The sequence below is a fragment of the Phacochoerus africanus genome, chromosome 14, assembly GCF_016906955.1.
Source record: "Phacochoerus africanus isolate WHEZ1 chromosome 14, ROS_Pafr_v1, whole genome shotgun sequence".
Taxonomy (NCBI): Eukaryota; Metazoa; Chordata; class Mammalia; order Artiodactyla; family Suidae; genus Phacochoerus; species Phacochoerus africanus.
Genome location: NC_062557.1, coordinates 5,212,393 through 5,228,338, shown reverse-complemented (window position 1 = coordinate 5,228,338; position 15,946 = coordinate 5,212,393). Strand labels below are relative to the sequence as shown.

At 51.0% G+C, this 15,946-nt stretch overlaps 1 protein-coding gene across 22 annotated transcripts in view; it reads right to left on the bottom strand.

Moving 5' to 3' along the window:
* The window catches only part of RNF157 (ring finger protein 157), a 78,507-nt gene that overhangs the window by 20,982 nt on the left and 41,579 nt on the right, over window positions 1-15,946 (bottom strand). For 14 of the 22 annotated variants that reach the window (XR_007131586.1, XR_007131588.1, XM_047756671.1 and 11 more), the window contains 7 exons: window positions 6,963-7,265; window positions 6,612-6,700; window positions 4,562-4,708; window positions 3,120-3,237; window positions 2,659-2,725; window positions 2,360-2,403; window positions 1,971-2,018 (listed from right to left, as the gene is read on the bottom strand). Coding sequence is in view for 20 of the 22 variants with exons in the window: in XM_047756671.1 (XP_047612627.1) it covers window positions 1,971-2,018; window positions 2,360-2,403; window positions 2,659-2,725; window positions 3,120-3,237; window positions 4,562-4,708; window positions 6,612-6,700; window positions 6,963-7,265 (816 nt within the window). In the remaining 2 variants the exon portion in view is untranslated. Of the gene's footprint in view, window positions 1-1,970; window positions 2,019-2,359; window positions 2,404-2,658; window positions 2,726-3,119; window positions 3,238-4,561; window positions 4,709-6,611; window positions 6,701-6,962; window positions 7,266-7,662; window positions 8,135-14,726; window positions 14,966-15,946 lie in introns of those variants that run through there. The other 8 variants (XM_047756683.1, XM_047756684.1, XM_047756686.1 and 5 more) reach the window with 5 other exon arrangements.

Below are 15,946 nucleotides of genomic sequence, written 5' to 3'. Positions count from 1 at the left end.
GAGAGAGAGACTGTGCCCCCCACCCCGGTCATGGAGCACCCCGACCCACGGAGCGAAATCATCCCTGCCATCCCTGTTGGCCCTGCTTGTTTTTTTTTTTTTTTTCCAGGGCCGAACCCATGGCACATGGAGGTTCCCAGGCTAGGGGGCGAATCGGAGCTGTAGCTGCCAGCCACAGCCACAGCCACAGCCACGCACGATCTGCTCCACGTCTGTGACCTACCCCACAGCTCAGGGCAACGCCGGATCCTTAACCCACTGAGCGAGGCCAGGGATGGAACCTGCAACCTCATGGCTCCTAGTCGGATTCGTTTCTGTTGCTCCATGATGGGAACTCCAGCCCCGCTTGTTAAAACCTCAACTTCAATGCCTAGTCCCAGTCCCAGCAGCCTAGCCATGTCAGTGCCAAGGCTGGCCCGTCCCCTGTTTAGGCCAGCCCACTCCTCTCTCTGCCTGGCCTCTGTCCCCAGTGAGACTCTCCCCTAAGACCCAGCCTGTCTGGGGTTTTACATATCCCACTCTCCAGTCTGACAAAGTCTGTTGCTAACGCCAGTCCGGCAACGAGAAAAGAGCTAAGCCGTTCTCATGGAGCTACCCTGGCCTTTCACCCTATCCGGGCCCCTGGGGAAGAGGCCTCCCCCTGAAGCAAATCAAGGAGGCATGGCCTTTCCAGGCAGCTCCCCGGGCTCAGAATCTGTTTTCGTCTTGGCCTCTCTTAAAAGTTGCTTTAGGGAGTAACTATTGTACCTCAAAAGGCTAAGAACCTGACTAGCCTCAGTGAAGATGCAGGTCTGATCCCCGGCCTCAGTCAGTGGGTTAAGGATCTGGCATGGCCGCAAGCTGCAGCATAGGTCACAGATGTAGCTCGGATGCCATGTTGCTGTGGCTGGGGTGTAGGTCTGCAGCTGCAGCTCTGATTCAACCTTTAGCCCAGAAACTTCCATATGCTGCAGGTGTGGCTACAAAAAGAAAAAAAAAACAAAACGAAAAACAAAGACACCTTGCTTTAACAGAGCGATTATATTGGAAAGGACACTATCAACAAATTCATACTAAAGTATTACAGACTACTATCGACGTCATTAAGGGCAGAGTGCACTTGATACCCCAAAGGATGAATAATGCACAGTTTCGGGTATCTGTCATGGATGTGCTGGGGGGGAAGGGGGTGCTTTCTTGGCATCTCAACCAAGCCCACCATGTCCTCACCCGATGGCTTCACACCCTCTGTATGATGGCTCACCCTCCCCTGGCAGTGTCACTGACGCCACTCTCCCCTCCACGCCTCTTTGTCTTCCCCCACCTCTGCCAGGGTGAAAGGGAGGTGATGGCACATGGCCGGCTGGGGATGGGGGTGGGGGGTGTTAAAACTTCCAGTGAGGCGTAGGTCGGCAGCAACAGCTGTGATTAGACCCCTAGCCTGGGAACCTCCATATGCCATGGGTGTGGCCCTGGAAAAGACAAAAAACAAACAAACAAACAAACAAAAAAATGACAACTTCCAGCAGACATGCGTAACTTGCAGGTCATTCTGGAAGGCGGCCGATGGCCAGCAAACTCTGAATCCCGGGAAAGGAACATTGAGACAAGTTCAGCCAAGGGCTCTGGCTGGCCCTGAGCTGGACCCCGGTGCTCTCAGCCTTTCGTTGGAAATGCCGCTCCCCCTGGCATTTTAAATCAAAAGAGTTCTCTCTAAACCCCCCCAGGAGACAAATCTTGTCCTTTGCTTTTCTGAGTCCTCTGCTCAGATAACGGCAGCCTCAGCCCCAACACTGGAACCCGGACACCAAAACTCAGTATTCCTTTCAGGCCACCCAAGCAGTTTCAAACACAGAAAAGCACTCCTTTTTGCTTTTCTTCTTTGATTTAAAAAGGGGGAAAAAAAAAAAAGGTGGAAGGGAAAGAAGAGGGCTTAGCGAAAGAGTGAAGAAGGGGACGGGAAGGGGCAAGAGCCCGGCCTCGACACTTACGACTTGTTTCTGCTTGAGGGGCTTGACGCAGAAAGTCCCGTCCGTGTGCTGGGGTGAAAACACGACAGTTACGACGAGGGAGGAGGACAAGGGGCCCCCCGGCTGTTCTTTTGCTACTTTGCTCAATTATACACGTTCTGGGACACCCCCTGCTCCCCGGCCGGCGTGGACACCTAACACTGGAGGATCTTCCAAGCACAGAGTCCAGCCCTTCGGCTTTAAAGAGAGGAAACCAGGCCTAAGGAATCGAAGGTTGTGCCCAAGTTGGTGCTGCTGCCCTAATGCCCCGCCCGGCCGCGCCCAGGCAGCCAGCAAACAAACTCCATGCCTCCTCCCGGGAAAGAGAGTGCCACACGTACCAAAGCGAGGCCCACACGGTACCCACTGACCTTTTCAAAAGTGCCCAGCAGGACATGGCAGTGGCCAAAATACTCTGAAAGAAAGGAAGGCACAGGGATGAAGAAGGAGAAGGCCGACAACACAGCTCTGTTCCGCCCGCCGCCCCGACTCCCCGCCGTCCTGCAGAACGGGCCCCCTGGCTGTCGCCCTACAGGAGGCTTGTTGCCCGAGGAGCTTGGGAGCAGGAAACCCCGGGCCGACACCCGCGGAGGAACCTGTGGGTGTTAGGCCGCAGCCGCTGCCAGGACCGTGTGCTGCAGAAGCCGCAGCAGACAGGAGGCGCCCGTACCGTCTCCTTCGTCCACCACGGCATGGACCACCAACGGGTAAACCTCTCTGTCCAGGTCGAAGCTGAGCTGGAAGGAAAAGAAAAAGGGACTCAGCACGTTTAGAGGGCAGGGGAATCCACCAGAGGGGGAGGCTTGTCAGGAGGCCTGACCCTCATCTCTGCTCCCCACTCGGAAACTGCCTCGGGCCGCCGGTCTCTCCGTAAGCATCTCATGGGTGGAGAGGCTTCTGCCTGCAGCTCCCTCCTTGGAGCCCAGCTTTCCCAGAATGTCCTAGGCCAGCGGCTACTGTGGGAGAGGAGAACCATTCCAGGGCGTGAAGACCTTGCCAGGCAGAAGGGCCGCACGGACCACGACACCCAGGCTGGCGCTCTGCCTCCGGCTGGGTCCTGAGCAGCTCCCGTGCCCCGTGTGTCTGTGTGCGGACCCTGCCCTGCACTCTGTCCCCCGGCCGGCAGCTCACCTCCTCCTCGGCCCACTCGGAGGGGTCCACGGTGTGGGAGGGCAGGCAGAACTGCTGGCACACCCCACGCTTGTAGTGCACCGTCTCCGACTGCAGGCTGCTGTCTTTGGGAATGTAGCTGTGGGTCAAAGTGGGGAGCAGAGCGCAAGTTACTATGGGGCCAGATGACCTGACAGCTTCCTCCGTCCCATGCCTGTTCTCAACTGCCAGCGGGTTTTAGGAAAGGGAAAGAAAGGAAGTGGCGGGGGGGTGGGAGGGGAGGGGGGGGTGAGGTGTGGGGGAGGGGAGGAAAAAAGGGGAAAAAAAGGATCTCCTTTATAATTCCTTTCCTTTGCCCTTGCTTGGTAATGCATTAAAACTTTTTTTTTTTTTTCTTTTTGCTATTTCTTGGGCCGCTCCCACGGCATATGGAGGTTCCCAGGCTAGGGCTCGAATCAGAGCTGTAGCCACCGGCCTACGCCAGAGCCACAGCAACATGGGATCTGAGCCGCGTCTGCAACCTACACCACAGCTCACGGCAACGCCGGATCGTTAACCCACTGAGCAAGGGCAGGGACCGAACCCACAACCTCATGGTTCCTAGTCGGATTTGTTAACCACTGCGCCACGACGGGAACTCCCTAAAACTTATTGATTGGAGCTCCCGTTGTGGCTCAGTGGTTAATGAGCCTGACTAGTATCCATGAGGACTTGGGTTCGATCCCTGGCCTTGCTCAGTGGGTTAAGGATCTGGTGTTTCTAAGAGCTGTAGTGTAGGTTGCAGATGTGGTTCAGATCCGGTATAGCAGTGGCTGTGGTGGAGGCCGGCAGCTGTAGCTCTGATTTGACCCCTAGCCTGGGAACCTCCACATGCCGCGGGTGTGCCCCTAAAAGACAAAAAATAAATAAATAAATAAATAAAAAATCAGAGCTCCCATTGTGATTCAGTGGAAACGAATCTGACTAGCATCCATGAAGACACGGGTTCGATCCCTGGTCTCTCTCAGTGGGTTAAGGATCTAGCGTTGCCGTGAGCTGTGGTGTAGGTGGTAGGCACGGCTCGGATCTGGCGTTGCTGTGGCTGTGGTGTAAGCTGATGGCTGCAGCTCCGATCAGACCCCTAGCCTGGGAACCTCCATACGGCGCTGGTGCGGCCCTGAAAAGACAAAAACCAAAAAACCAATAACTTATTTCTTACACCCACACACAGAAAGGAAGCTTAACAGATCTTTAACAGCTTCTCCATGACCCGCAGGGCGATGCTGCTGTCTGTCCCTCTGCCAGGATGGCATAGTTTGAAGGGCAAAGGTGGCACAGTGCGGCTGCGTAGAAGACCACCGCAGGTCAGGAACCAGATCTCACCTGGTTACAGAAAAGAACGTGCTGCCCCGCAGGTGAGTGCACCCGGCTGGGGCCCCAGCATGTCTGGGAAGGAAACGGCTCGCCTGGCCCCTTGGTCTTACCTGGCAATGCCGCTCTGGAATTCTTCGGTGGCCTGATAATAGATGGTGATGGCCACCCGAGCGTCGGTGTCAAAGGTGAACTCCACATTGTAGTGGACTCTGGCTCTGCCGGCCTCATCGCCCGGGGCCTTCACTTCCTCGGCACACCTGGAAAACCACAAAGACGCAGCATTTCGGGGCAGCAAGTTAACATTTTATTTTAACAAAAGGGTTTTTTTTAACGGCCACCCCTGCTGCATATGGACGTTCCCAGGCTAGGGGCTGAATTGGAGCTGCAGCTGAGGCCTATACCACAGCCACAGCAACACCAGATCCGAGCCGTATCTGCAACCTATACCTTGGCTTAGGGCAATGCCGGGGCCTTTAACCCACTGAGCAGGGCTAGGGATCGAACCTGCGTCCTCATGGATGCTCGTCAAGTTCGTTACCACTGCGCCATAATGGGAATGCCCTCACTGTTGATTGTTTAAAGTGGGTGGAACCCACACCACAGGGGCGACAATGCTAGATCCTTAACCTGCTGAGCCACCAGGGAACTCATGCACTTTGTCCTTTGGAGCAGGTCCCTCCTGGAGCCCCCTGACCTGCTCCATCTGGACCCGGAGCCCTGCATTCCTGCTCACTGCCACCGTCCTGGAGTCTCCCTGTGAGTCCCCTCTGCCTCCCACCCGCAGAACAGCGTCTCCCATACCTCCTGGCTTCTTCGCTCTTGGGTTACACTCTCGTTTTACTGGAGCACAACTCTCAGTAACTTCTTGAAAAGGGCTTCAATGGAGAGAGAAACCTTTCTTTCTTTCTCCTTTCCTTCCTCCCTTCCTTCTTCTCTCTCTCTCCCCCCGTCCCCGTCTCTCGGCAGATGTGGCTCCGATCCCGCAATGCCGTGGCTGTGGTGTAGGCCAGCAGCTGTGGCTCCAATGCGACCCCTAGCCTGGGAACCTCCATATACTGTAGGTGTGGCCCTAAAAAAACAAAAAACCCCCCAAAACTGTACACTTTAAATGAACGAACTGTGGACCAGGAATTATATATATACACATATATCAATGGATTACATATACACACCACTCCTGGGGCATGCAGAAATTCCTGGGCCATGGATTGAAACCTTGGCACAGCAGTGACAACGCTGTGCCCTCTGCTCACTGAACCACCAGAGAACTCCGAGGTAGTTATCTTTTTTTACATGATCAGAGAGAAAGAAACCTCCTGATCTCGACAAGCACATAACAGTCTCTGAGTCATCTTCCTTGTCCATTCGGGGAAATGCGGGCCCTCCGGGTTGCCCTAACCTAATCTGTCCCCAGGGAACTGGTAAAAATCAGCAGACGGACGTGCTATCTAGTTGGCAGCCTTGGCTTAAAAATCCCGCTGGCTCAGGGACAGCACAACGGAGGCAGATGTGCATGAACACTCATATGGATGTCGGTGATTAAACCACAGCCCAGGGCACCAGAGGATGCTCAGAAAGTAAACACGTGGAGAGGTAAACATGAGCAATAAAATAAGGATTTCCTGTGCCAAGTTCAAGTATCTCTCCCCCGCCCCCCTTTCTCTTGGCAGCACTTGGAGCATAAGGACGTTCCTGGGCCAAAGATTGAATCTGAGCCACAGCTGCAACCTGCTCCACAGCTGTGACAACGCCAGATCCTTAACCCACTGTGCTGGGCTGGGGATCGAACCTGCACCTCCATGGCAACTTGAGCCACTGCAGGGACAAGGCCATATCCTCAACCCTCTGTGCCACAGCAGGAACTCCCAAATAGCCCATTTGCACACAGGCTTGTCCAGGTATCTGCAAAATTCACCCTCTCCCCCAGCAATTCTTTTCTTGGAACGTTCATCAGGTCCAGGTGCTGACGACGGCCTCCTGGGAAGCCATGGTTCTTCACCAACACCGACCTTCTCAACAAGTTCAAGGGCAGAGACACCGAATCCAGGCAGCCCACCCCCTGGAGGCCTGCAGGACGGGCTCTGGGTCTGGCAGAAACTGCTCTGTGCGTCTCCTGGGGCGTCAGCTGCCCCTGGAACCTGGCCTCGAACTCGAACTTACTTGACGAGCCTCAGGGTGTCCTTCCGGATGTTGATCAGGCTTCTCAGCGTCTTCACTGGTTCTTGGGGAGGAGGAGCCGCGTAAGGAAACTGTGGCAGGGAACAAAGCGGAGGAGACGGTGTGTTTAGAAAGACCGAGAACCGTATTAAATGAACCCATTCAAGGTCACAGCCAGTGGTAGAACTGGGATCCGACTTGGCGTCCAAAACATTTATCTGCTTTCCCCATTTGACGAAGCTTAGGTGAGTCGGCATTCGAAATGCGGACAACTAATAAAAACTCCCACTGAAGTTCCAAATACCAAGGGACACATGGTGGCCGAGTTAATCACAAAAGGCTTTTCCATCTGACCTTACACCACGGGGCAGCCGGACCCGCCGGGCTTTTCCTTCGGCGAAGCCACATGGCGTCGGAGGAATTTAGGAACTGCAAACACCAGCAGACCTGATCATGTGTGCAGAGCAGACGCCTGCAAACAGTGGAGAACAAGTTTCCTCTGCAGCTGATCACAGAAAGCAGAGGGTTTTTTTGTTGTTGTTTTTTAAATGGGAGCCAAGGGCTCTTTGGGGTCATCAGAGGCTTGTGATTATCTGCCATCCTCCAGATGCTTTCACTCCCTTTCCCCGTGTGGACATCTGGGTGTGCAGGTCTGAGCTGAGGATAATGAGGAGATAAGAAGCGGGAATCAGTAGGAGTCCCTGTGGTGGCTCAGCGGTAATGAACCCGACGAGGATCCACGAGGACGCAGGTTTGATCCCTGGCCTCACTCAGTGGGTTAAGGATCTGGCGTTGCTGTGGCTGTGGTGTAGGCCACCAGCTGTAGCTCTGATTCAACCCCTAGCCTGGGAACTTCTATATGCCGTGGGTGCAGCCCTAAAAGCAGGAGAACGAAAGAAAGAAAGAAAAGAAGGAAGGAAGGAAGGAAACAGTTATAAAAAACTTAATTGGGAATTGCTTTTGAAGATTACAAGTGATTTAAAAGGTTCCCAGGATTCTTAGAATATAATTTGGGCAATAAACATTTTTTACATATGACTCACAGAAAACCTACTTGTGTTTGGAGCTTGTGCAAAAACCGTGGTGCTCCTAGTTCCCGAGAGTCTACCCAAGGCTGGCGTCCGAGAACAGGATATTCACGTGAAACTCTGTGCCTTCACAGATCTTTGCTGAATGCGGCTAGATTACTTGGGAAACATAATCGAACCTACGGCGCATCTGACTTTATGGATTCGGTGTGCCTGCTGGTGCTCCAGCTGACCCTTAAGGAAATACGTTTAATCCGACCATCAGATGTGCAGTGAGAGGACCGACGGAGCGACACTTTACCTTTTTACGGACAGCTTCAGCACATGTTGTTTTAGTTACACAACAGTTGTTTTTTTCTTTGTTCTTTCTTTGTCTAGTTGGGTTCTTAACCCACTGAGCCGTAATAGTGACTCCCGATAGTTGTCTGTTCTCTAATTACAAAGCAATACATGTTCGAGAAGAAAACTTGAAAAACATAAAGATGGGGAGTTCCTGTAGTGGCACAGGGGGAACGAAGCCGACTAGGAACCATGAGGTTTGGGGTTTGATCCCTGCCTCGCTCAGTGGGTTCAGGATCCAGCATTGCCATGAGCTGCGGTGTAGGTTGCAGATGCAGCTTGGATCTGGCGTTGCTGTGGCTGTGGTGCAGGCCGGCAGCTACAGTTCCAGTTGGACCCCTAGCCAACTAGCATATGGGAACCTCCATATGCTGCCCTGAAAAGACGGGATGGGACGGGATGGGACGGGATGGGATGGGAAGGGAAGGGAGAAAGAAAGAAAGGAAAAAAAAAAAAGATGTACAGAATCAGTCATAATGTCCCCACTCAGCAAGACCAAAGTTCATACCACAGAATATGTCTTTATGGCCAGGCCCTAGGCATCCAGACGTTCCTGGGCCAGGGATGGAACCTGAGCCCCAGCAGTGACAATGCTGGATCCTTAACTTGCGGAGCCACCAGGGAGCTCCAGGACATGTCTTTTTGGACAGGCCTCCCTCCCTCCCACTACAGCCGGGCACCGTTTCAAACTGCACACACTATTTTACTGTCTCCCACTTAGAAAGATGTGGCAAATATTTAAAAAGCCTACAACTGACAATATCAGTACACACAGCAGAGACAGGAGCATATACGGGAACCCCTTCCACAGTATTCAGTGTTTTCAGCTGGTTTTACTTTTCTTTTTTGCTGCTATAAATGCCATGGTCAATGCCTTGTCCCTATATTTCTGCAGGCCTGTTTGATTATTTCCTTCGGACAAATTCCTAGAAGTGGAATTACTGGATCAAAGAGTAATAAGCATGTTTTGAAGGCTTTAAAAACTGTTTTTGCCAAATTGCTCCCCAGAAAGCTGATTCCAGTTTTGCTCTCCTGCGTGCAGCGTGTCGGGAGGCTTTTATAAGGAAAGCTGAAATCCTAGCGCCGATCGCGCCTGGCCCATTGCTCCACCCCCTACTTGCTGGGCTGTCACACTAAAGGAATTTAGAACAATTTTAAAATAAGCTTAAGCAAAAAGTAATTAGGCAGGAAACCCCGACACAAATGCTTGTCTATTCTAAAGCCAAAATAAATGACTTTCGGATTAACATTTTTTTCTGGAGTAGCAAAGTTAATCGTATTCATTTGCACGGGTACATGGGCGTTATCCCCAGCGCCTACCTGAGTTTAAAAAAAACACAGGTTTTCCACTCACTTGGTGTCCATTTTTCTGCATATCCTCCCCCTGAAAAAGGAAAAGCTTGGGAAGAAAGGGGGAAAAAGGCTAGTGGTCTGTGTCTTCCACTGAGAACATTACATGTGAGGATAACTGGCAATGACACTCAGTGCTCAGGGAGAGGTACAGGTGGGATCAAGTGTGTGTGTACACAACTCACACACACACACGCCATCCTTCAGAGTATAATAAACCCACTCTTCCTTTTTTTTTTCTTTCTTTTTGGCTTTTTCCAGGGCCACACCCACAGCATATGGAGGTTCCCAGGCTAGGGGTCAAATTGGAGCTGTAGCCACCAGCCTACACCACAGCCACAGCAACGTGGGATCAGAGCCGCCATCTGTGACCTACACCACAGCTCATGGCAACGCCAGATCCTTAACCCACTGAGTGAGGCCAGGGATCGAACCTGCAACCTCATGGTTCCTAGTCGGATTCGTTCACCACTGGGCCATGATGGGAACTCCACACTCCTAAATTTCTAACTCTTCCTTATCTCTCCCTTCCCCAAAGAAAACCACTGAAAATCTCTTTAGGGGAAACATCTTGTTTGTAAGCTCCTACCTGCCTTCTGTCTTAGTGGCCTTTTCCGGGGGCTGCACCTGTGGCATAAGGAAGTTCCCGGGGCCAGGGATCAAACCCAGGCTACAGCAGCAACCACAGCCACAGTAGTGAAAATGCCAGATCCTTAACTGACTGAGCCACCAGGGAACTCCTTAGTGGCCTTTCATTGACTCAGTCAGAGTCCACCAGAAACACTCAGTGCTGCCGTAAGGAGAGACGCAAAGTGGAAAAGATAAGGTCCTGTTCTTTCAGGAAGCAGCATATTCATTATTATCATTATTTTCTATTTTTAGGGCCACACTCAGGGCACATGGAGGTTCCCAGGCTAGGGGTCCAAAGGGAGCTGTAGCTGCCAGCCTACGTCAGAGCCGCAGCAATGCCAGAACCCAGCCGCGTCTGCGGCCTACACCACAGCTCACGGCAACGCCGCATCTTTAACTAACTGATCGAGGCCAGATATCAAACCCACGACCTCATGGTTCCGCGTCAAGAGTTGTTTCTGCTGCACCATGATGGGAACTCCTGGGAGCAGATGACAGTCACGTAAATAACGGTAACACCAAACCCAGAGAAATGCCACAAAAAGGGCAACTAGAAAGGAAGTGATGGCTTCTGGCTGAGGTAACCTGGAAGGCGGCATGGAGGAGGTGGTACTTCAACTGGGATCTTGACGGACCCATGTAATTTGTCAGTTCAGAGATGACAGGGAAGATGGAGGAAACAGGAGAAACAGGCGAACTGAAGAAGGTATTTCTCTGCTCTTAGAGTGGCCTCCCCTTCTTCTCGAGGCCAGGTGAGACCACAAAGCTTAGTGACTCCAAGCTTCCTGTCATCTTCGCTCTTATTTATTTATTTACTTTTCTCTTTCACACCCACAGCATATGGAAGGTCCCAGGCTAGGGGTCGAATCAGATTCACAGCCACACCACCACCAGCTCTGGGCTGCGTCTGCGACCTACACCGCAGCTCACGGCAAGGCCCGATCCTTCAATGCACTGAGTGAGGCCAGGGATCCTTTAATGCACTGAGGATGCCAGGCATCCTCATGGGCACCAGTCAGGCTCGTTGCTGCTGAGCCACAATGGGAACTCCTTCGCTTTTAAAACGATCATTTACTGAGCGCTTACTAGGTGCCAGGCACTAGGCTAAGCTCTTTACATACATAATTTCAGTGACCCTTGGAATAGCCCTGCGAGGGAGAGGTGGCTGGTCCCTTTTCGCAGATAAGGACGCTCAGGTCGCGAGCAGTTCAATGATAGCCCCCGAAGTCACACAGGTCCTGGGAGCAGAGTGGAGGTTTGCACACATTCTACTGGCGTCTTTCTCTAAGATGCTCCTGGATATAGCCTCTTAATCCAGAGACGATGAGAGGCTTAAAGTACCAGGCATTAAAAGATCTGAAAACACTAACCTATGTCTCCACTCACTCTTTGTTCTTAGGAAGGCATTAATGAACTTTTTCTCTTGCCTACAGAACCTTCTTAAGACACACACCATGACTGTGTCATATTTTCAAAAATTAAAGTATAGTTGATTTACAATGTTGTGCCAAGTTCTGCTGTACAGCAAAGTGACCCAGTTATGTAAATATATGTGTGTGTGTGTGTGTGTATACACACACATTCTTTTCTAAATATTATTTTCCATCCTTGTCTATCCCAGGAGACCGGATATAGTTCCCTGTGCTGTACAGTGGGCCTTGCTGTTTATCCAATCTAAACGTAATAGTTTGCACGTACAAACCCCAAACTTCCCGTCTATCTCACGCCCTCCCCACCCCTGCCTGGGCAACCACAGGTCTATTCTCTTTGTTTGTGAGTCTGTTTATGCTTTATAGATAAGTTTGTTTTACTTGTCTTTTTTTTTTTTCCTGCTTTTTAGGGCCACACCTGCGGCATATGGAAGCTCCCAGGCCAAAGGTCATATTGGAGCTACAGCTGCTGGCCTGCGCCACAGCCACAGTAACGCAGTTTCTGAGCCGTGTCTGCAACCTACAACACAGCTCACGGCAATGCTGGATTCTTAACCCACTGAGTAAGGCCAGGGATCGAACCTGCAACCTCACGGATGCTAGTCAGGTTCGTTAACTGCTGAGTCACAACGGGAACTCCTATAAGTTTGTTTTAGATTCCACTTATAAGTGGTATCATACGGTATTCATCTTTCTCTTTCTGACCCACTCCACTCAGTATGATAATCTCTAGTGGCATCCATACTGTGTCATGTTTAAAGCGAAAGAAGTATCTCTTTGTTTCACTTTTGGTCGCCCTGCAGCATGTGGCATTCCTGGGCCAGGGATCAGATCCAAGCTGCAGTTGTGACCTATGCCACAGATGCAGCAATGCCAGATCCTTAACCCACTGTGCCCAGCCAGGAATGTAACCTGCGCCCAGGCGCTGCCGTGATACCGCCAACCCCCTTGAGCCACAGCGGGAATTCCATAGAGCAAAAGACACTATCTTATTTCCATTCAGAACCAGAGGTTTCGGTCCTATGCTAACATATGGGTGACACGCAAGCAAGGTTACGTCTTCCTGGCACCGAGGGAGCTGAAGCTCCAACACACTCAGGCCTGAGCACGTCCCCGAAGGAGCGGCTCGCCAGGTGTGCCCCGGAACCGTATCAGCAGCCGCTTCCCAGCTCACACCCGCTTTCTGAGGACCTTAGAACTGTCATTTCTCAGCCTCTGTCTGCTGTGTCAGGGCGTGGGTGAGGACAGGGACGATCGGACGGAATTTTCCTTTTTCTGGGATGCAAACACGCTGCCACAACGAGTCCAGCGAACGGGCGCACAGATGGCAGAAGACTGACAGGCCTTCTACGTGGCGCATCCTGACTTCTTGCCTCCAGCTCGGAACAGGCTTAGGGGACGCCTTCCCGTTTCTCAGACATCATCCTGGAGGAAATAAACTCTCACAGCCTGATGAATGCTACCTGAAAGAAGCTTCTAGAATTCTCTCTCACGTTTCAGAATGAAGACAGGCTCTGGATAAAAACACGTGGACAAAGAAAGAAACCAGGTTTGCTTGTGTCCTGGTTCACCAAATCTGTGGGGTCAGTCCCTTGATGACAGAGACTCAAGGCTCAGGTTCCCCACTCCACTCATGCAACCAGAAAATGCTGCCAGAAGCAAGCCCTTCTAATGGGGTGAAACTCGGGTAGCTGTTGTATTTACAGCTTGCCAGTAGCCATCCGCGAGAAAAACAAAACAAAACAAAACAAAGGGAAATGTTTACCAGCTGCCTACTTTGTGCCAGGCATCATACTCGCTTTTTTAGAGATATATTTTCTTGCATTTTACTGTATGTAATTGAAAAAATGTGCATAGCATGAAATGTGTCACCCTCACCACTTTTTGTTTGGGGGGGCGGTGCTACGGCATGTAGTGATGCTTGATGTGGGATCTCAATTCCCAGAGCAGGGATTGAACCCAGGCTACAGTGATGAAAATGCTGAGTCCTAACCACTAGACCATCAGGGAACTCCCTCACCTTCACCATTTTTAAGCACAAGGTTCAGCGGGAGTAAACGCATTCACATACCCTGGGCTCCCATCACTACAAGAGTTCAAGTTTAGATACATTCTTACCTAATACGTGAAACACTTACAGACATGGCTGTAAACTCTTGGAGAGCAGGGCGACATGCAGGAGGACCTAAAAAATATGTTGCTTGACTGGATAAATGAGGAATATCAGGATCCACATGCCCATTTTGCAGATAAGACTCAAAAGGTTCATATAATTATTGAAGGTCTCAGGGCTAATGAGTAGCAGGATCAGGATTTGAACCCAGAGGCAGTATTTGAATGCAAAAGCCATATATGTATTTGTCTTTTTAGGGCCGCACCCGAGGCATATGGAGGTTCCCAAGCTAGGGGTCGAATCGGAGCTGTAGCTGCTGGCCTACATCACAGCCACAGCAATGCAGGATCCAAGCCACATCTGCAGCCTACACCACAGCTCATGGCAACACCAGATCCTTAACCCACTGATCAAGGCCAGGGATCGAACCCGAAACCTGATGGTTCCTAGTCGGATTGGTTTCCTCTGTGCCATGACGGGAACTCCCCAAAAGCCATATTCTTGTGCCTGCAACTGCCTGAGCTATGGCAGAGCAAGTCCACAGGCGGTCCTGAGCCCCGGGGTGTTCTAGGTAAGAGTGTAGAGAGAATCTAAGAGTTACATGATCACTGCAAAAGATACCGAAACCTGTTCAGGCTCTGGAAGCTAGTCCAAACTCTCTTGATTATGCCCTATGATCAGGCAGCAGTACACACAAAAGCATACCTAATACTCTACTCTTTTTTATTTATTTGTTTCTCTTTAGGACCACAGCCGCGGCATATGGAGGTTCCCAGGCTAGGGGTCGAATCGGAGCTACAGCCACAGCAACGCCAGAACCGAGCCGAATCTGTGACCTACACCATAGCTCATGGCAACGCTGGATCCTTAACCCACTGAACGAGGCCAGGGATTGAACGCTAGTTGGGTTCTTAACCCGCTGAACCACAACAGGAATTCCTCCTCTAAGTTATTTTCAAAGAAGGAAGATATTTACTTGTTCCTTCAGCACGCTCACTAAGCCCCGAGTGCTGTGCCAGGCTTGGGATTCACTGGCGGACCAAGCGCACCTCTCTCAGTCCTGACCGGAAGGGGTCCAGCATCCTGACAGAGCCTGCATCGGGTGCACTGCCCCGGAGTACAGCTCACCCGACCCTGGCCAGTGGCCTGCTCACGCCTGTACTGAAAGCCTCAGTCTCAGAATAATTTAAATCTCAAGCCCCTCAAGCCCAGGATAGGAGCATAGTACCTGCTCAGCCAGAGGAACGCTTTCAGTGGGCCCCAGGGGGTTGCCAATCAAGGCTCTGCGGAGGAATACGTCCATAGTCCTTCCATCCTGGGGTCGAGCAGTTTCCGTGTACATTTCCCTACATCAGCAAAGTGCCCCCTGGTGGCCAAATGTGGAACTGCCAGTTTAGACGGACCAGAAGGGCACCCTGGATGTGTATGTCCACATATATTTACACACACACACACACACACACGCATATAGATCAACCACATATCCTAGATTTTCTGACCATTCTAATTTCAAATACTGTGTTAAATTACCCCCACGGCTGCCTATTTTTGTGGTAGAAAATATGCATTATGAGATGACAGGATGCCTTACTTCAGTTGCATATCACTGGGCAATTTCCAGAAGGCTATAAAAGGGACTATAATCCATTTGTAAAAATAAATCATTCATTTCAATAAAAAGGGTTTTTTTTAGAGTACATAATTTACTACCATTTGCTACGAGATTCAGGCCTGATCCCAAATGCATGTGGCAGCCAGGAGCTGGCCGCTGGGAGCGCCCTAAGTTGGGCCCATCATTTTCTGAGCACTTCCTCACTTTCTGACACCACAAGATAGTCCAGGCTCATCCTGTGGTTTCCTGTCTGCTCCCTGGAATCGATCATGTCTCTAAGGAGCGCTGGTTCCTTTTTTAGGGGAGTTTACCTCCAGCGATCATGTAGTCACCCACCTTTTACTGACGAACGCTTGGTCTGTTTCCAGTTTTCACTACTGCTACAGACGATGATTCAATAAGCCTTGAAAGGGACCGGGAGGGACAACGGGGAGGGGCAGGTAAAAGGAAAACAAATGACTATGGCCTCCTGCCGTTTTCACTGAGGAAGAAAAAGCCCCAAATGCCCCAAATCTGCTTCTGAAAAGAAATGATTTTAGACCATTCACGATTCAAACAGAAAAGTACTCATTCTCTATATTAGCAGGCCTGTAATATCTGTGTCGGAGAAACAGATAACAGTTCATATGGAAATCAACATCTGGGGTCATAAGAAGCGCCCATTTATAGCGCTCATTTACATAAGTTCCTGCTTCTACAGATTTTAGGGCTTTTATATTTAAATTTCAGTTCCTTTTTATCTGATGCCTGGTTATTTCCTCAGCTTTCTCTGCTTCCTCTCTTCTCAGCGATGTAGTGTGTCCAGGACTTACCAGTGGATATTTTTAGACCGGTGA